At 54.1% G+C, this 19,914-nt stretch overlaps 1 protein-coding gene across 1 annotated transcript; it reads left to right on the forward strand.

The window, feature by feature from the left end:
• Nucleotides 1-7,607: 7,607 nt before the first annotated feature.
• Nucleotides 7,608-11,601, forward strand: ZIC2 (Zic family member 2; the record flags this gene model as incomplete). Its single annotated transcript, XM_082859392.1, has 3 exons — nt 7,608-8,679; nt 10,452-10,615; nt 10,788-11,601. The coding sequence occupies 3 exons, from the start codon at nt 7,608-7,610 to the stop codon at nt 11,154-11,156; spliced, it is 1,605 nt and encodes a 534-aa protein (XP_082715518.1). The 3' UTR covers nt 11,157-11,601.
• Between the last annotated feature and the right edge of the window lie 8,313 nt (nt 11,602-19,914).

Here is a 19,914-nt window from a genome sequence, read left to right on the forward strand (position 1 = left end):
AGAGCTTTTTATTTTGTAGACGCGCTTTTTGTTATTGTGATGACCCGCCTGACCCCAGGTGCGCTGGTTCTTTTTCAAGCCATTTGGGAGCCAAATTAAAACCCCTTAACATCCCGAGTTTCTAAGGACCCAATAACTGTGTCACACTTCCTAAGTAAATACCAACAGTTTCCAGGACGTTGAAGAAAATAATAAACAGCAATGTGGGTTTTGGTGTTTTTTTTTTTTTTTAAGCAGGGGGCTGTAGAAGTCGTTATGCCAGTTCTGTGGATTTAGCCCCGTATTTCCGCGGTGGTGCTGGTCGTCAGGGTGGATCCTCAAAACCCATGCCCTTGTCTGCACTTCTGCAGCGGAGGTGCTCATGTGGGGCAGCAACGTGACGATCCGTGGAAACGCCCTTTGTGGGGTCGACAGGTGCTCCTGGGGGAACATCGATTTCCAGCCTTCTCTGCTGCACCCCGAACCCCAACCGGCTCCCGGCCCCAAACAAAGGCGGGAAGAGGGTGGGGAGGGACAGTAAACGCCGAGCCGGCCCGAACCCGGCGGCCACGCCGCGCTCCGCTGCCAGGAGGCGGCAGAGCCCGGTCTCTGGGGATGCCCGGGCGGGCGCTCACGGCTTCCCGCTGCGCCAAGGGGGGTCTGTGGCTCCCCGGTGCCCTCCGTTCGTCCCTGAACATAGCCAAGTTTCCTTGCGATGGGTGTGGGCAATTAATAAACTCTAAGGGAAGTGAATTGGACATTTCCTGGCTTTTGAGCCTTTGTTTGATTGTTTCGGCAGGCGAGGGGAGGGGGTACGCTGGGGACAGTGAGGTGGACAAGAAAGGAGCTGGGGGACCCACCGAGTTGCCTTTTATTGCCTTTGCAATTGCTTTACGGCTCGCCCGTCCCGCGTGGTTTCCGCAAGGGCAGCCTCCTTGCAGAGGGTGCCCGGCGGGTTTGGAGAGCCTTGTGCCATCTGGGCTGCTCCAGAGGCAGGTTCAAGGGCGGAGAGGGTGCCCCGAGTCATTTGAGGGCTCAGAGGACTTTTGTAGCCCAGCCCGAGGGCTCCAGTGGGTGCTCAACTGGGAGGAGAAGGGTTATCAGCTGACAATGAAAGAGGGAGTGAGGAGTCCTCTCTAAAGCCGGGGGTAGGTGAGCAAAGGGGCCCACAAAAACTGCATTTTAGTTGAGCTTTGACATGGCCGGAAGTGATGAGGACTTTGGGTTCAAGGGCTTTTTCCCAAGTCAAGCTCGCCAGGTGGCGACTAGGCAATGAGGTACCCGGCCACCTGCCCGGCTTGCACTCGGCAGGGACCAGATCCCCACCATCTAGCCCTCACCACTGGTGACCTGACCTCGTGGGACCTGCGACCCAGCCCTGGGGCCTTGGGTGCCGGGAAGCACCGCGCAATTCTCAGCTGTCTGAGAGCTTCTCGGAGGGTTGCCTCTGTTTCCCGCCCTTCTGAGCCCGAGCTGAATCCTCAGACTCCACGGCTATGTGTGAGGCTAAGAGTAACCAAAAATGTGCTTCTTGATAAAGTTTTTGATCCCTGTCCCATGAACATGGACTTAATGAGGATTAAAAACAAAGCCAAACATAAAACCCCAGAAGCTTGGGTTATGTGACCATAATTGAAACGTTGGGGTTTGTTCGTTCGTTTGTTTTGGACACTCAAGAATTGGACTCATCCCATTTCCACCTGACCTTAGTGCTTAAAAACCCTTGAAAAATTACGGCTCTCTTCACTTCCCCACTACGAAAATATAAGTTGAGTAAAATTGACCTGTCATTAAATATTATCATTTGGTTATCAATCATTTTTACCCTCAGGGATGGGGGTTGTTGGAGAATGGCCTCTGACGCACGTTCGACAATTAAGATTGGTAATTTCTTGGGAAATGTCTAACTGTTGTGTTTTTTAAAATGCTTAGAAGGTCCACACAGGAAGCAGAAACCCCCTTACGTGTTCACAGTTCGTATAAACGCCCAATATTTCTTTATGTTGGCTCCAAGATGTGCTTCTTCTCCCCTTCATGCTTTATCCTTTAGAATGTTTTTGGATGGGGGATAAAGGAGGAGGAGAGGTTGTGCTTTTATTTTTAATCTCAAATTTTGTGGGTAGTTTCTCCCCATTCTATACCCCTTCCAATATCTATACTTCAATATTTGAAGAAGCTGTTGAGATAAATCAAATAGTGACACGTTGACGGATTTACTTGTGTAAGCAATATGGTTGACATATGGCATTGTTATTTATGAATGACAGCATAAATTGTATTACAAAGTCTATTGCAATAATACTGCAGTTTATTGGAAAGCTGCTCGCCTGTCACCAGTATTCAGCCTCCCTGGATGTAGTTTTCCTGGGAGCCCAAAGGGTAACGGCCCTCAAAATAATTAAACACATTGAAGTAAGCTAATGCCTTCTGTTTTGGGGGTTGTTTTTGTTTTTGCTTTGTTTTACAGCAGTAGAAACTCTCCCATCAGGAAAGGAGACAAAGTAAGAACAATTAGTCCTCTTACTTTTGCAAAAGCACAACCAACCACTGTCACCTAGAAATGTTGGCTTCTATTTTTTTCTGAGTCCCTAATGACAAATACACAAACATTTGCATCCCTAACACTAAACTGCTGGTGAGCATTTATTTTATATAGACACTTTTTATAGGCCCAGTTACAGAACAGTAAATTTTAACTGTAGAAAGAAGTTCTTTTAGCAGACTAGAGAGGGCCTTATCCTATGATTCTCCCCACCTCCACTAAATCTCCCCCTTCTTAAAAATGGTATTTAAAAGTTACAACATTGGCTGAGATTTTCACGATTTCCCTTTCTTTTACATTACAGATTTCCCCTTCTTTTACATTACACTTCTTTAAACCTCGGACAAAGATCTTTTGTTCTAGGTGAGTTTTACGGGGGAGGGGGTCCCCCACCACACATGTGGTCCTTCATGGGTCAGGGGTCGCCCAGCCCAGGAGTGGCTGAGAGGCTGAATCAAAGGTGACCTGCAACTTAATATCCTGTTGATGATCTTGTTGAATTTATGAGTCTGTAATACAGAGGATAGTGCTGAAATCCTGTGAAATCCTTTTTTTTTTTTTTTTTGTCCAGTGTATATAGACAGCTGATTCCACATTTTTTCCCCTCCCATCTCTTCCCCCATTTCCATCCCTTTCCTTAAGAGGAAAATTAAGTTTGAGTGGTACGGTCACCGAGTGTTTCTGCTTTCCAATTCAAAGATCGCTTTTGTTTGCTTGTTTGTTTTTGGTTTCTCCTGGCCAACGAGATACACCTGTGTGTGTGTGTGAGTATGTTGTGTGTGCATTTGCATTGTTTTTATGTATATGTACACAATTCTCATCATAGTCAACCCTTTACAGAGGCCCACAAACCGCAACAAGGTGTTCAGTGAATGAGTATTTGATGGGATTTTCTGTTTTTTTGAAGACAACCCGAATTATCTATTACACTGTCATTCTCTCCACTTGCCGGGAAAGGGACGCCAGCCCTGGCACCCAGGGGCCCGCCATACAGGGCCATCCACATGCAGCAAAGCCTGGAGTCTCGCTGGCCTAGCCCGGCGCAGGCTCTGTGAGATCTCCAAAGAACAATTTTGGAAAACTTACAAAAAGGGTACATGTTTGCCCAATGGGGACAGTTGTGGGTCCCGAGGGTCTGACCCCGACACGGCGGGCCGTTCTAGAAACCTGTTGAAAAACTGAATTCACTCACAGGGCGCGGAACTCAGCTTCGCCGCTTTTTTTCCTTCGGCCAAGGAGCGCAAATGTACTTTTGAGGCAATGACTCTGAAAGCCTTTGCAGGTTTTTCTCTCTCTCTCTCTCTTGCTTTCTTTCTCTCTCTCCCCTTTCCTTCCTTTTAAAAAAACAGAACAAAACAAAACTGTGTCTTGAGGCAAAGGGGTTTTGCAGTTTGTAGAGAAATAAAGCGCTTCTAAGAGGGGACGGCGACGTGACTTTGAACTTGGCTCAGCTCCTCCGTGTTGTGCAGAGGGAGGAGAACTGGAGCCCGGAAAGAATAGCCAGGAGGGCCCAGCCCGCAGGGTCTCCGGCGGGAATTAGCTTTCCGCCCCACCACCCGGCCGCGCGGCCCCCGGACCCAGGGCCAGCGAGCGCCCAGCGGCGCCGGCCCGAAATGGGCGCTGCAAAGAGGAATGGAAGCGAAAGGAGAGAATGGGGCAGAGAGGAGAGGGGCAGAGGCGCGCAGCGGGGGCGAGAAAGTGCGGAGGCAGGAGGACTTGAAGAAGTCTGATGGCTTGGGAGAAGGAAGGGAAGTGAGGTTTGGAGATGTGCAGGATCGCTATTCTCACGACCAGTCTCTAAGAGAATATTTTCTTTTGGAAACACTTTTGGAGTAAGCTTTTCCAATTCTCCCGCCGTACATATTGATGAATAAAATAAGCAAGTGTGAAAGGCTGTGCACCGGGCAATTTTATAGATTCACTGTAGCAGGGCAGCCTTCCTGCCTGGAGTCCGTCTCCGTCTCCGTCTCTGTCTCTCAGGTCCCTCTCCGCTTAGGAGGGCAGTTTGGCATTTGCCTCCCCCTCCCCCCGACATAGAGAGAGGTGTGTGGAGAAGAGGAACATTTCCTCCCTTCAGAGAAGTCGAGAATCCCCAGCTTTCAGGCAAACTCCCTGGCTTTCAGACAAAATGCCCCGGCCTCCTTCCTTCTCTCCCACCCGCCTCCAAGCAGGGAAGGGGGACAGCGGGAGGGCATAGGGCCCCTTATGCGAGGGGCTGCGGCCGGTCCGACCTTCAGAGAGAGACCCGCTCCGGCCGGGAGAGGCTGCCTGTGCCGGCGCGGGAGAGCCCAGTTCAGCCAGCGATCGCCGGCTAGAGTTGTCTTCCCGCGTTTTTGTTGATTGCATTTCAACATGAAATTTTGAAATGCGTGTGGATTATTTTCTCTTACTTGAATTTTATTTCAACTCCCAGAGATTTGTTTAAAGGAAAAAATAAATAAAAAAGCAGTTCCCCACTCTAGCTAGGCGAAGGCGCTGGCCTCAGGCCTTCCATTCACACCTCCGCAGCCTCCGGGCCCGCCGGTCCCTCTCCGGTTACCTCCGGGGCGCCAGCTTTCAGCGGCAGGACAGGAAATGTCCGCAGCGGCCAACCGGGGGCCTGGGGGATGACCGGAGCCCCGGGGCCGCGAGGCAGTCCCCGCGCAGCACGGGGAGCAGCTTCGGGCCCGCCACCGCCTCGAGGGGGTGGTCCCCGCTCCTGGAGAAGGCTTGATACTTGTCTTCTAGAAGGTTTAAGCCCTACCGGTCTGGAGATTTCTTCTCTGGAGGCTCTGAGCCTGACCCTCGGCCAAACTGCAGCCTGAGCCTTGCCTGGCCGCGCGCCTAGGGCGTCCCCACACCTCCCACCCTACCGTGGCAGAGGCCCGGGCTTCTGGGCATCCACCCCGAGGGTGACACCATCTTTAAACCACTTCCAAACAACCACCTCCCTCGCGGGGGCCGCTGCCCAGTGTTTACAGCCGTAATCACAGGAGGACGCGAGCGGCGGGGGGAGCGGAGCGCGCTGAGCTCCGGCTGGGGGCCGCGGCCGGGGAGGGGGCGGCGTCTGGGTGAGTGTCCGGAGGGTGGGAGGAAGGGGCACGCCTGGCTTTCTCTAGGCCCTCCATCCCGCACCTGTGTTTTCAACACCACAGAACAAGTTGACAAAGTGTGTGTTGGGGGGATGGGCGCGGACAAGGAGCGTGCCAACCGGGCAGGAGACCGGCCCCCGGGCCGCTCCCCGCGGCGCCCTCCAGGGGCGGTGGAAGGGGGAGGCCCGGGTCTGCAGCGTCCCGGCACGCAGAACCTCCCGCCCCGCGGCCTGGTTGCTAGCCAGGTTCTCGGGCAACCAGGGGTGCCCGCTTTAGGTGCCCGCCAGGAGCGGTTCGGGTCCCCGGGGAATCGGTGGCCTCTACAGAAGGGTGCGAGAGCAGGGTGGCGTCCCTTTCGGGCCCAGCCAAGGGCGCTGTGACCCCGCCGCCCAGCCCCGCGCGATGCGGGCCGCCCGGCTCCGGGGAGCGCCGCGGCCGGCCGGATGAGGAGCCGCAGCGCCAGGAGCGCGGGCGAAGAGCGGGAGGCTGGCAGACCCGGCGGGCTGCCACCAACAGCAGCAGTCGGGGAGGCGGGGAGCTGGAGGGGCGCTGGGGAGGAGGGGCGGACCGGCCGCGGGGCGGGGGCGCCGGATTGACGGGGCCTCAGCGGCCAATGGCGGCGCCGGGAGGGCGGGCGGGGCGGGAGCCGTCGTTAAAGGGGCGGTGTGAGCGGGAGGCCCGGCCTGAAGCCCGAGGGAAGGAGGGAGACCTGGGCGGGAGGCGCGGGGCCGAGGGGGGAGGGGAGAGGAAAAGGAGGGGACAAAAAATAAAAAATAAAAGGCTGCGGCTTTGGCGCCCACTGAAATAAACAGAGGCGGAGGCGGTGGCGAACGGAGCCCACCGCAGCCGAAAGCGGGAAACCAACTTCGGCCTCTTCGCGTTTGCTCGGGCTGCGCACTCCGCTGGGTCCTTGCGGGTGCGGCCGCCCGCTCCGGATCCAGTGTCCCGGGCCGACCGGCGAGAGGGAGGGAGCGAGCTAGAGAACACTTTTTTATTGTTGTTATTGTTTTCCAGCCCAGCCTCCCCTCCTCCCGCCCCCCCCCCGCTTGTCTTCTCCCCTCCCACAGCCCCCTCCCCCTCCTCCCCCGCCTCCTCCTCCTCCCGCACAACTTAAAGAAAGAGGGAGCGGCGCGGCAGTTTCCTTCATCTGGGGGAATTCGTAGCCGCTGCCAGTTTACTACACGAGGCGCAGCCAATGCCAAGCACGGAGGACGAGGAGGGCTAAATACCGCGGCCGCGAAGCCGAACAATACCGCCGCGCGCAGGGCGGCGCGGCTAGGGCCGCGGGGGAGGGAGCAGCCGACAGAGCGCGCCGCGGAGAGGGCGCCCGGCCTCCGTCTGCCGCCCCAGCTCCCCCGCCGCGGTCAGGTGGAGCCGCGGGCGCGCCGGGCCGGGGCGCCGAGCGCGGAGGTCGCCTCGGACCTCGCCTCCCCAGCCTCCTTAGTCCGTGCACGGCCGCCGCGGTCCGGCACCTTGGCCCCGCGGCTGCTGTGATTTCATTCTGCAGGCGCGGCTTGTCGCTGCCGGGCCCCGGGGCCGCCGGGCGTGCGAGCGAGTGCGTGCGCGCGCGAGTGCGCGCAGGGGTGGGGGCCGCTGCGCTCGCCCCCCGTCGACCCCCCTCTCCGCTCAGTTCCCCACACCTCCTCCCGCTCCCTCCTCCCGCCCGCCTCCCCTGCCCTGCCCGCCCCCGCCGCAGCTCCTTTAATACACTTTGGTTCTCCGCCTGGCTTTGGACTCTTCACCACCTCCTCCTCCTCCTCCCGCGCCTCCTCCGCCGCCGCCTCCTCCTCTTCCTCTCCGCGCTTTCGCTCCGCGCCTGGCCGCCCGAGGCAGATCCAGGCGGCGGCGGAGGCGGCGGGCGCAGGAGCGCGGCTCCCGGGCCTGAAGCCGCCACAACCTCCGCCGCCTGCGCTCGGAGCCGGGCGGCCGCTGAACGTACCGCGCGCGGGGCGGGAGTTGGAGCCGAGGAGGCGCGGGGCTCGCCGGGGTCGGCGGGGAGGGCAGACGCGCTGGCCATGCTCCTGGACGCGGGGCCGCAGTTCCCGGCCATCGGGGTGGGCAGCTTCGCGCGCCACCATCACCACTCGGCCGCCGCGGCGGCGGCGGCGGCCGCGGAGATGCAGGACCGCGAACTGAGCCTGGCGGCGGCGCAGAACGGCTTCGTGGACTCGGCGGCCGCGCACATGGGCGCCTTCAAGCTCAACCCGGGCGCGCACGAGTTGTCCCCCGGCCAGAGCTCGGCGTTCACGTCGCAGGGCCCCGGCGCCTACCCCGGCTCCGCCGCGGCCGCCGCGGCCGCCGCCGCGCTCGGGCCCCATGCCGCGCATGTCGGCTCCTACTCTGGGCCGCCCTTCAACTCCACCCGGGACTTCCTGTTCCGCAGCCGCGGCTTCGGCGACTCGGCGCCGGGCGGCGGGCAGCATGGGCTGTTCGGGCCGGGAGCTGGTGGCCTGCACCACGCACACTCGGACGCACAGGGCCACCTCCTCTTTCCTGGCCTCCCGGAGCAGCACGGGCCGCACGGCTCGCAGAATGTGCTCAACGGGCAGATGCGCCTCGGGCTGCCCGGCGAGGTGTTCGGGCGCTCGGATCAGTACCGCCAGGTGGCCAGCCCGCGGACCGACCCCTACTCGGCGGCGCAGCTCCACAACCAATACGGCCCCATGAATATGAACATGGGTATGAACATGGCAGCGGCCGCCGCCCACCATCATCACCACCACCACCACCCTGGTGCCTTTTTCCGCTACATGCGGCAGCAGTGCATCAAGCAGGAGCTCATCTGCAAGTGGATCGACCCGGAGCAGCTGAGCAACCCCAAGAAGAGCTGCAACAAAACTTTCAGCACCATGCACGAGCTGGTGACCCACGTCTCCGTGGAGCACGTCGGCGGCCCGGAGCAGAGCAACCACGTCTGCTTCTGGGAAGAGTGTCCGCGCGAGGGCAAGCCCTTCAAGGCCAAATACAAACTGGTCAACCACATCCGCGTACACACCGGCGAGAAGCCCTTCCCCTGCCCCTTCCCGGGCTGCGGCAAGGTCTTCGCGCGCTCCGAGAACCTCAAGATCCACAAAAGGACCCACACAGGTAACTGCGGGTCGGGACAGGGACGGGGCGTAGAGGGGAAGAGAGGCCGTGGTTGGTTGGCTGGGAGAAACGCGCCGACCGCCAGCCCCTGCCCTGGGATGGGAGATGTTTTTGTGTGTGCGAGAGAGCCAGCAGCTTGCTTTTGTTGGAGCATGAAAGAATATTATTGGGTTGGGTTTTTCCATGTGCGGAAATTGAGTTTTAAATAATCACGGTAACGTCAAAGGTATGCTTTGGGTGATGGCAGTTGCTTGGTCTGCTCAGCCCCGGTTAATAATTTCCGTACTAAATAGAACGCACAAAATAAAACTGCTCTCCAACTTGGTGCCCGGGAATCGAGCCTAGAGAGGATTCTGCCAGCTTGTCTGAATGTGCTTTTCTGCTCCGGGTGTGTGCGTTTGAGTGGCTTGTGTGTTTTCCCACTTCTTTTACTCGGGGTCCAAACGTCCTTACCCGGACTGTTTCCCATTAAAAATGAGTCTGGTGTGAGCCGAAGCTGTAAAGCGTTTCTCGTTTTTAAAGCCCGTCTCGAGGTGGGTCGCGGGGCTTTACGGTGGGTTCGCAGCAGTTTGTGAAATTCTCTAATGGGCACCAGAGGGTTTGCGATTCCAAACTTGGACCGACAACCGGGTCAGCAAGAGCCCGGGGCAGCGAGGCCCCGCGGGGCAATCGCGTGAGAAGAGAGAGCCGAGAAAGAACGCGCCTCTCGCCTCATAGATTATTCATCTATGACCAGGTCCCAGCCGAAATCGTGCCAGACGATTTCCTAAAAGAAAGCCAAATGTTTTAGCAACTTCCCCCGTCAATATTTACTCCGAAGTGGGGATGCGCCAGCGGCCTATTGTTCTCTTCCGGGAAGGGAGGGAGCCGAGGTGCGAGACAAGCTTTTAACAAGGTTTAAAATTTGAGAAATCTATTTGCATGAAATGCTCGCTTTCGAGTCCTGCGTCTGAGCGGATGTCTTTAAAAAACAATTTAGGTGCTAATGGAATTTAACGTTAAATGGTCCCCTTTCCAAGTGGAACAATGTTTGAGTTCTCACACCTCTAAATGACTCCAAGCATTTGGAATTCTGGCAACAGGATGCAGGGACCGCCAGAAAATTAAACAGGGAGATTCTGAAAGCCTTTGCTGATCCCCCCACACCCACTGCCCTGCCTGTGCCTCTCTGCAATCGCCAGGTGCTGCCTTACCTCTGATATTTATCTCTTTCCCAACTTCTCTTTGAAAAGACTGGAAGTGAGCCGAGGATTATCAATTTGCAGAATTTTGGACGAAAAATACTGGCTAAGTCACTATCCACAGCACAGTCCCCAAACAACACACAACAACTCCAAACGTAATTGCCTACTGGCCCCAGAGAGAAACCGACCGCAGCCCAGCAGCCTGTGTGATTCTGATAATGCCCCAAATATTTTGTCATAATAACAGCTTCTCCAGGGTGAGACCAACTCGTTAGAAGCTGCGAATCCAAGAAGCACTATAGAAAGGCAGGCAGGAGTGGGGTGCTACCCCACATTCGTCATAAATTTGAGGAAATGCGGGTCAGCCTGGAAGAAAAGTAAAATACGAAATTAATGAGCACGACTGTCAGGTGGCAAGGCAGTTAATTTCGTCTTGGTTCTGCCACAGAAGGGATCCGCCTTGTTTAAGGAAGCCAGGCCCTTATCGCCCCTCTTTCCTCCTCCCGGAGGCCTGGCCCCCTCCGGGGTGGGTGCGGGTCCCGGGGGGCTCTGGGCGTCGGCAGCAAGCGCCCATGTTCGTGTCCACAGGGGAGAAGCCATTCCAGTGTGAGTTCGAGGGCTGCGACCGGCGCTTCGCCAACAGCAGCGACAGGAAGAAGCACATGCACGTCCACACCTCCGATAAGCCCTATCTGTGCAAGATGTGCGACAAGTCCTACACGCACCCCAGCTCGCTGCGGAAACACATGAAGGTACCACCGGGGAGGCCGGGAGGAGGGCGAGGTGGCCGGCCCGGGAAGGCGAGGGTTCCCTGGGGCCGCGGGGGGGCATTTCTGGGGGTGCTCCTCCCGGGGGCCCGGCCCCACAGCAGCTGCACTCACACCCAGTCCCCTTTGGTCTCCCCTCCCGGCTTTTGTCTTGAAGGTCCATGAGTCCTCCCCGCAGGGCTCCGAGTCCTCCCCTGCCGCCAGCTCCGGCTACGAGTCGTCCACGCCCCCGGGGCTGGTGTCCCCCAGCGCCGAGCCCCAGAGCAGCTCCAACCTCTCCCCGGCGGCGGCGGCGGCGGCGGCAGCAGCAGCGGCGGCGGCGGCGGCGGCGGCGGTGTCCGCGGTGCATCGGGGCGGAGGCTCGGGCGGCGGCGGCGCGGGCGGAGGCTCCGGTGGAGGCGGCGGCGGCGGCGGGGGAGGCGGTGGGGCGGGCGGGGGCGGCGGCGGCGGCGGCTCTGGCGGGGGCAGCGGGACGGCCGGAGGCCACAGCGGCCTCTCCTCCAACTTCAATGAATGGTACGTGTGAGAGGCCGGGGCCTCTCTCTCTCTCCCGGTCCCCACCCTGGCGCGGCAGCCCTCCGGTGGCGATCGCCCAGGGCACCCTGTGACCGTGTTGTTAAAATTATGAATCTGATTTTTATGATGATGGAAACGATTTTACCAGCAGAAGGATTTTTTAAAGTTTTTTTTTTTTTTTTTTCTAAATCTAATCTAGGCATGAAAAGCAAAAAGATCCCTTCCGGAGTCTCTGAAGCTAAAAATATAAAATAAGAAATAAAAAAACCCATAAAAAAATTGAACCAAACCCCCCATGCCTTCCCCCATGCGCGCTTTCCTTCCCGCCCCTTTCCCAGGCTTCTGACAAACTGTACATAGCGGACTCCTCCTTCCTTCTCCGACGTGGTTTTAATGGCTTCTTGGTGTATAGAAGTTTGTCCATTTGTAATTCTCTGGATTGCGTTCCTCCTGCCTTTCTTCCCTTCCCTTCCCCAAGTGATGGGCTTTCTCTTTTCTCTTTTTAGTTTCCCCGGTTTCTTTTTAAGTAATGTGGAAGAAAATGGTTTATTTTGTATTGTGGTATTGAATATTGTGTTCCTTTTTATGAGGCAACTTGATTGTAAACTTCATGCAACTATAGACTGGAAAAAACAAGCCGTGCCAAAGTCTCCCTTCTGTTTCTTCAACATGCTGATCCACAGCACTCACACATCACCACCACCAACGCTTGTGAATGTATTTTTCTGTTAGCTGGGTTTACATGTGATGTTTTAGTGTGTTTGCAAGTTCAATTTGTTAGTTCCTGTATGAAAGATTTTGGTGGGGGGGGAATAAACGTCGTGCCGTTAGTTTTTTCCGTAATAACACCCTTCCTTCTGTAAATACCCGTTACCATATTTATCCATTTGTAATTAAATTATGGTATTAACTTGCTACAGAGGAAACAATATTTATAAAGAATGTTTCTTAACTATAAATATGTACAATTGTGGGCATAAACTGTTTCAGATTTTTTATTTGAAGGTTTTAAGTGGTTTGATCATTTCTTGTGATATGTTTTGAGAGTAATGCATACAGAAATATAATAAAATGTGTTGAAACTGCATGAACATACTATTTTTTTCTAGCAAACTTATTCAAGGAAATGGGGGGGAGGCAGCTGAGGGCTGACATGGGTCTGGATCAGCTGCCTGATTGAATGGGAGGCACCACCTCGCATTCTGGGGAGGAAGGTGTATGCTAGAAACTGGGCCAAACTACCCCTTTGGCAGAAAGTCTCAAAATTATTTTCTCTGTCCTTTGTGTGGTAGCTGAGAGTGAATTAAATTTTTGGAAATCCCCTGTAAGGAATGGCGGCAGGAACCTTCAGGGTTTCTAATGGCTCCATTATCTGAGGGAATGCCTTTCTTTCAGCTATTTGGACTGGATTTAAGAGCACTAAACATTTCCTTATTCTTTGTTTTCCCTCTTCCCTGCCCCCTTTCCTTTCCCTCCCTCTGAAAAGCTGAGGTACAGTTATTTTTAATTGCATGTTTAAAACTGAGCTGAGTACTTTGTTTTTGAACTTGGCTCAATGATTATAGTTTAAGGGCCTCTTTCTACTAAAAGTTTTTTTCTTGAAATTTTAAACAGAGAGCTTGCTCAAGAAATCCTGCTTATCTGCCCAGCCGCTGCTCACCAATAAGCACGATGTTCAAGGGAGGAAGGTGACAAATAGACTACATTTTGATTTAGGAAAGCAACAAACCATCGGCCCCAAATGAAAAGAGAACCTCTTCAAGAATTCTGTGAAATCAAATAGAATAAGCTACAAAGACGAAAATGGCCAGGTGGAAGTGAGTGAGGCAAAGGACGGACCACCAGCTTTCTCTAAGGTTTGCAGCCTCACTCGCCTACCCTGCAAGAGTTTAACAGAGTTTTCAAACAAGATGATCTAAGGAAGAAGGGAAAAATAATTTTAATAATCAAAGGGTAGGAATGAGAGTATTTGTTTTTAAAGCCCTGAGCCATCAAGACATTTCCAGAACTTCCTGAGTACCAGTGTTGCTCAGAGAGGCCCTGGCAGTCCCGGAGTCACCCCCCAGCGGTGAAAAGGTTTGGACGTCAGTGGCGACACCCCCATAGGACTGCCTAGCGGCGCTCAGGGCTCTCCTGGCGGAGGCCGATGGCGCGGCTGGCTGCAGCGGCCGGCGCTTCTCTCCTTCCCCTCTGGCCCTGGACTGAGCCGCAGGGACCAGCAGGGTAGGCTGGAGGGCTGCTTGGGGAGAAGGGCAACCCTGACCTCCCGGAGGCCACGCTACCCATTCAATGGGGAGGGAAAGACTGTAGCTTGGGGGCCGTGTGTGTGTCCCAGAGGGTGACAGTCGCCGCAGGGCCAGCCCTCCCCAACGGTCCAGCGAAATGCCTAAGCGCCAGCTCCTGAAGCAATCAATCCCTTATTAAAATCAAATTTATAACCCCTAATAATATTAAGGAAGATTATTCAAATAAGTGGCATATGTTACTTGATCCTTGGGAGATTTCATTGAACACATTATAAGCTGTGAGGAAAACGTGTACAGTTTTCCAACGTCCCCCGCCCCCGGGGGGAGAGGGCGCAGGAATCTGATTAAATGTTTGTCATAACCTGTGCAAGAATGAGATGGTCTATTCTAAATGTTTTAAACTTTTTTTTTTTTTTGGTGGAAATTATTGGCTTTGAGACAACCTCCCGAGCCCAAGGAGAAGATCAGAAAGGGAGGGGGGGTGATTTTAGTATCAACTCAAGGCCTGGGGGCTTTTCTTCTCATTTGGGGGAAGAAGGAAGTCTGCAAGAAAAGGACGCTGTCACAGCTTTGCGTCGGCGGGATCGCTTTCCAGATCTGAACGTCGGAGAGCTGCCGGGGGCCTTTTAGGTCCGGGGGCGCTGATCCTGGTTGTGAGCAGGAAATAAAACTGGGAAGGGGCCTGGCGTGAGGAGGACGACAGCCCGGGAGCGGCCTCTTAAGTCCACCCTAGGGTGTGAGGGGGTGGGTGGGAGCAGCTTTGCAGCGAAATCTCTCTCCGTTCTGCAGCCCTTGCGTCCCGCCGCTTTGTCCAAACAAGTCACAGACCTGACCGTGTGGCCCGGTCTCCCCCTTTCACTTCGGTCCTACGCGTTCCCGGAGACAGGATGGGGGAGAGGGAGATGGCGAAGGTGTGAGAGCATCAGAGATGTCAGGACGCCTCAACTTAGACGCGCGCGCGGGGGGCAGGCGGCCCAAGGTCCCGCGCGGCCTCGAGGTACCTGGGCCTGGGAGTGGGCGGTGCAGGCGTCTCCCCTCCCCCGCCTATAGGGACCCGAATCTAACCTGCCCCTGCCTTGCCTCCAGAACCACCAAACTGAGGCCAGTTTCCGCCTCCCTCAGGGGATCCAGAGCTGCGCTGTGGTTCGCCGCCCGCAGGGAGGCCGACTGCCGGGCCGGGGCACTGTTCCTGCAGGTCAACGCTGTCAACTTGAACTTCAGAACTCGCAAGCTCGCTCCTTTTCCGCTCCGCTCTATCCACCACCGAGTAACTCCCTGAACGCGAGAATCGCTTTATCTGGAGGCAGCTGGAGCCCCCTCGGGAGGCCCATCATTATTATTATTATTAATTATCGTGATCCTCATTGCATTATTAATGACCACAATGATAACTGGCATCGGTATCAGTATCTCCCGGTTCAGTGATGTCCCCTGAAGCCCCGGGCGGGCGGGGGAGAAGGTCACTCCGGGAGCGGAGGCTCGGTTCTGCTCTGGGCGCGAGCAAGGGAGGCTGCTAGGGCAGAGGCCCGTCGGGACGTGCAGAAAGGAAACAGGTCACAGGCCCAGCACTCCCCGTCCCACGCTGTCCAGCCCCTTTCCTTTCTGCTGGCACCTTCTCTCTTCCTCCTCCTCCCCACCCCCTGGTCCCTTTGTCTCTTTTTCAGACGGATGTTTTCAGTCTCGAGTGGTGTATTTTCCGCACAAAACTCTGAGATCAAGGGCAGATCATAGGCTGGACCGGAGGTTCGGGTTTCCCTGTGCTCCCCCACTGTTCTTTTGCAACCTGGGGTTGGCTAGGAAGGCCTGGGCTTTCCAGGTGACCGGTTGCCCACCCAGGTCGGCAGGAGTGGGGTGGGCAGGGGATTCTGGTAGGTCCCTGGTGAGCGCACCGGTGGCATGGCGGGACTCGAGGGGACCCACCGAGTACTCACTAGGGACTCGGGTCCTACCTTCCCCCACATCATGTCACCGAAATAACCCAAAGGGAGCGCTAGGCCTGCGACCAAGAGCTAAGAAATAAAAGCCTCAATAACATCCCACCAAGACTTGGCTGAACCACTGGATGCATTTTCACTTAAACGGACACGGAAAGCGACCCTCGGGATCCAAAGTAGGCGTTCAATAAAGAAAGACTTGTGGATTGATTGATTACAGTCTGATATCGCTCTTGTTCCACAGAAACTTGCAGCGCCTCGGTCCACTGCTACCCCCAGTAGAACGCAATGAATGGGTTCTATTTTTAACTGGCAGCTCAGAACAGGGCCTGAGAAATGTCGCCCTCTTCTCTACCCCCAACCCCACCGCGGGCCTCCAACAGATTGCTGCTAGGTTTTTATTTTAGGGAAGAATCTAGATCCTTCCAGACCGAATCGGGTGATCTGGCATAAACCCTCAGGCCCGACCAGCTGGGCGCCTGAGAACGAAAAGGCAGCGCTGGCAATCTGAACGGGGTGTTACCAATGAGAGCTCCTGTAAACCATAACCAGGGCAGCCCGAGGATTCGAGTTCACGGTCAAGGCTGTGGGGCGACTGGGGCCGCAGCGTCCACGCCCCGCCCCGCCCCTGCGCGGCCACAACCCAGATCTCGGGCGGGGTACGTGGGGCTCGGGTCCTCCCACTCCCGCCCCACCCCCCACCCCCGGGCCCTGTCGGGGAAAGGTCCGTGCTGGGGCTCCCTCATCGCCCTCCCAAGTTTCCCTTTTGTTCCCAGGGGCCGACGAGCTTTTGAAGAGGTGACACTTCGCTTCGTCTCCAGCCCTGCGTCCCGCCCTCGCCCCGCATCTGGCATCTCTCCTACCCCTTATTCAGGATGAGGTTCAGCGCAGCCGCCAGGCGGGAGCTGGGGGCGCCTCTTCCCTCGCGTGCGTGCACACACACAGACCGGGTCACACACACATGCACTCACACATGCTCACCTCCTCCGGCATCCCCCAGCCACGGGCTCTCGTGGGTGGGGTGGACCTGAGCCGCACAGATTTGGGGCAGGTGGCCACCAGCGTGAAACGAAGTTGGGTGGGAGCTACCCACAGTCGGGGGTCCCTCAGGCCCACTTCCCTGGGAACGTGATGGGCCAGACCATCCGGCCTGCCCGCGCACCCTCTGACCCCCGGGTGTGGGTGGGTGGAGGTCGCGCCGCATCTCTCAGTTAAACCAGGAGGAGTTGACTGTCCCCCGACACGCACACACCTCACCTCTCCAACCCCTGCCTCAGCCTCTTCCTTGCCTAACCTCCGAAGCCAGTTTTATTTTCTGTCCCTGAGGCCAAGCCGGTGGTCCTGCGGAACGGAACGGAGCGCAGCGCCCCTAGAGAAGGTGGGGGTTAGAAATAATAATAATAATTTCAAAGATAGCAGTTGTAGTTAAGGCTCTGACACTGGGTGGCTTCTCAGACGTCTGCGGAAGCCTGGGGAGGCTCCAGACCACGTTGGGCTGGGAAGGGCATGGGGTTCTCTTTGGGGGGGCATGAAGGTGGCTCTTATATGTTGCCTCCCCCTAACAAAATCTGGGGTCTGGAACCAGGCCGAGCCAGCAAGGGCCTGGCCAGAAGCCGCGCTGGGACTCTTGCTGCAGACGCGGCTCATCCTTTTTCTTTTCTTACTCCTGGCCCACTGGGCCCACGGTGGTTGGTGCGGCCGCGTGCGGTTTCTCGAAACTCTTTGGAGTCAGTTGGGTCTGTTTGCCCATTCCCCCCACCCCTCCACCGCCCCGGGCCTGTTCCCCCTCCCTCTCCCCGCTGGCAGATGAATGGTGGCTTTAATGAGCATGGGCGCGGGCGTTGGCCGGGCGGTTCTGAAGATGCTCTGACCTGTAGGGAGGGCGCGAAAGGTCGGGCGCACGCGGGGCTCGGCTTGGGCTCCTCCCAGGCCCACGCTGCTTCGATATTGATCCTGGGAGAAAGATAAACAGAAAAGCTGGACATAAGGTCATGAATACTAATGAGCCGGGGTAGGAGTTTTAATTGGTATGGACTTCCTTTTTTTCCAGTTAATCTTTATTGCAGACTTCGGAGTCAGTATTTTCGAGCTTCGTTTTGTTTCCTTCTCTCTCCGCCCTCCTCCTTATATTTTCATTTGAAATGCCCAGGCGAAAGAGACCCGTGTCAACTTGACTTTCTCCCTGTCGCAGGGCCGGTGTGCACGCTAGAGCTCACAGCTCACGTTCCCAGTGCGGCGCTTCTCTGCTCACTAATTCTGGAAATGTAGGGGAGACTATAAAATAATTTCAATGTGGTTTTGGTGAGTCTGCTTCTTGACTTCCTCACCCTCATTGTTTTAAAGACTTCATCTGTCCTTGGCCTTTAAACTTCCTCTTGACAATTGCATCTTTTCTCCAGGCACTGAGCTCCTTTTTACTCCAAACGGGTGCATTCCATCCCAAAGTTTCCCGTTTCTCAAGTCTCCAGAATTTGACACTGGCTTTCCCAACCACAGTGCCTAAGTGTTTCAATTTGCAGTGAATTCCTAGGCAAGTGAATTGACCAGATTACATAAAAGTGATATTTTCTTTGCTACCTATAAGCAACAGTGAAATCTGAGACAGGAACCTAAGGTAATTTCCAGAAAGATTTCTGCCTCCATTCTTGATATGTATTTGATAACTTAGTAATACTATTTTTCTGAAAATAAAGCCATTCTTGAATTGAGTTTACTCTTGAAGCTGTATAAATTGACTGGAAATCCCATAAAGCAGCTTCGGCTGTGTGATCAGGAGAGGAGAAAAAGTGCAACCCATTTCTGTAACAGACTATGTAAAAATGTGTTGAAACCCAAGGCAAAAAGAAAAAAAATCAGCTCTACTAGAATAATTTCCAGTATTGTTCTGATTCTTAAAGTTTTGGACAAAATAAACCCATATTTCACATCATTGCCAATAGGTCCCAGCATTGAAGTCTCCTGAGGATTCTGTTTCACTTACACTTTTCAGTCCAAACTTTTTTTTCTTCACACAATGATTTATTATGTAGGTAATTTTAGGGGATACAGTTTACAGCTTGAATTATTAGACTGAACACCTCTGGCTGACACCATGACGCCTTTTTTTTCTGCCTGCAGCTGTGAGTCACAACCCCATTTTCATACCCAACCGCTGCACATTCCTTCACAATGTATATTTCCTTCTTGCAGAGATCAAACATGCTTTGGTCAAAGTGTTTATTTTAAAATACAGGAAAATTAAAACTAAACACAGCACTACTGAAAAATCCCCAAATGTATCATATTTTCCTCCTCCTGTGCCCACACACACACACACACACAAAAGTAACAAATTGCACCACGTTCTGGAATAAAATTTCAAATTGAAGGAGAACACGTAGGCACACACAGACACAATTTTCATTTTACTATTGAAACACATAAGGAAACCTCCCACTTCTCTTGATATTTGGACTCCTGTTTGGATGTCTTTAGTTTTTCACTGTAAAAATGTCACATGCAAAAACAATGAGGACAACATATTCTTAAGAAGATGCTGACAGACATCTATTTTATTCACCAACCTATGCACTCCTCATTTCTCTTTCAGTTTTCCATCTTGTCATTTTTCTTTTAATTGTATCTCCCAGAATATATCTTCAGGGGGAGAAGAATATTTTGAAGTATTTGCCAAAAGGAAGCAAAAAAAAAAAAAAAGTAGCTCAGAAACAGGTTAACATTTCCCCAGCATCTCAGTAGGTCTTTGGTATGTGCATGTGTTTCCTTTCTCCCTTCAAATTAAGGTGAAACATTACAAGGTAGAATCGCTCTTTGTCAGCACCTAAATTGTGTAAAGTCGATTTCAACTTCGGATCTGGGAGGACAAGTTGTCCTTCTGCAGCCCACTATCTACTGCTTTTTTTTTTTTTTTTTGAGCTTCTCTCAATAACCATCTGAAAGGGATCTAGACCTCAGCCACCTCTGCTCCTAGGCAGTTTACTCAGCTTCTCAAGCCTCACAGTTCTTTAGCGGGGCAGAGACTGTTAGGCTGTTTTTAATCAAGTTTGGAAGCTGAATCTTTTCCCTCTGACGACTGTGCCCAGGGGTGGATCCGGCTGAATGTCTGGCGCTGCAGGCAGCGGGCTCGGCCACCCGTTTTTCAGACACAACACCAGAGAATGGCATTGAAATAATTCCGTGTGGCAGAAATGTTTTAAAAATATTAACCTCTCTTACTTCCCATACTTCTGAGCTAAAGGGCAAGAGAAACTAAAAGGAAATCTGAAATGATATTCATTTACCTACCTAAGGCAGACCGAGAAACTGAAAAGAGAAGATCCTTTGAAACTTATACTTTACAGAATCTTTCAAATTAGATGCTGCTTAGGATGAATGGCAGTAAAGATTTTTTAAAAAGATTTGACTGGTTAAAACTTTTCTAGATATGAGTGACAATAAATTAATAGTCTAAAGGTCTCTTTCGAGGGAGATTTTGGGGGGGGCATATAAAAAATAATCTACATATGGTCTTCCTATTCTTCAAGGGGAGGCAAATTATAGTACATACTATTTGGATTTTTTTTTTACTTAGATAAAGAAATAAAATATT

Source organism: Leucopleurus acutus, assembly GCF_964270905.1.
Source record: "Leucopleurus acutus genome assembly, chromosome: 18".
NCBI lineage: Eukaryota > Metazoa > Chordata > Mammalia > Artiodactyla > Delphinidae > Leucopleurus > Leucopleurus acutus.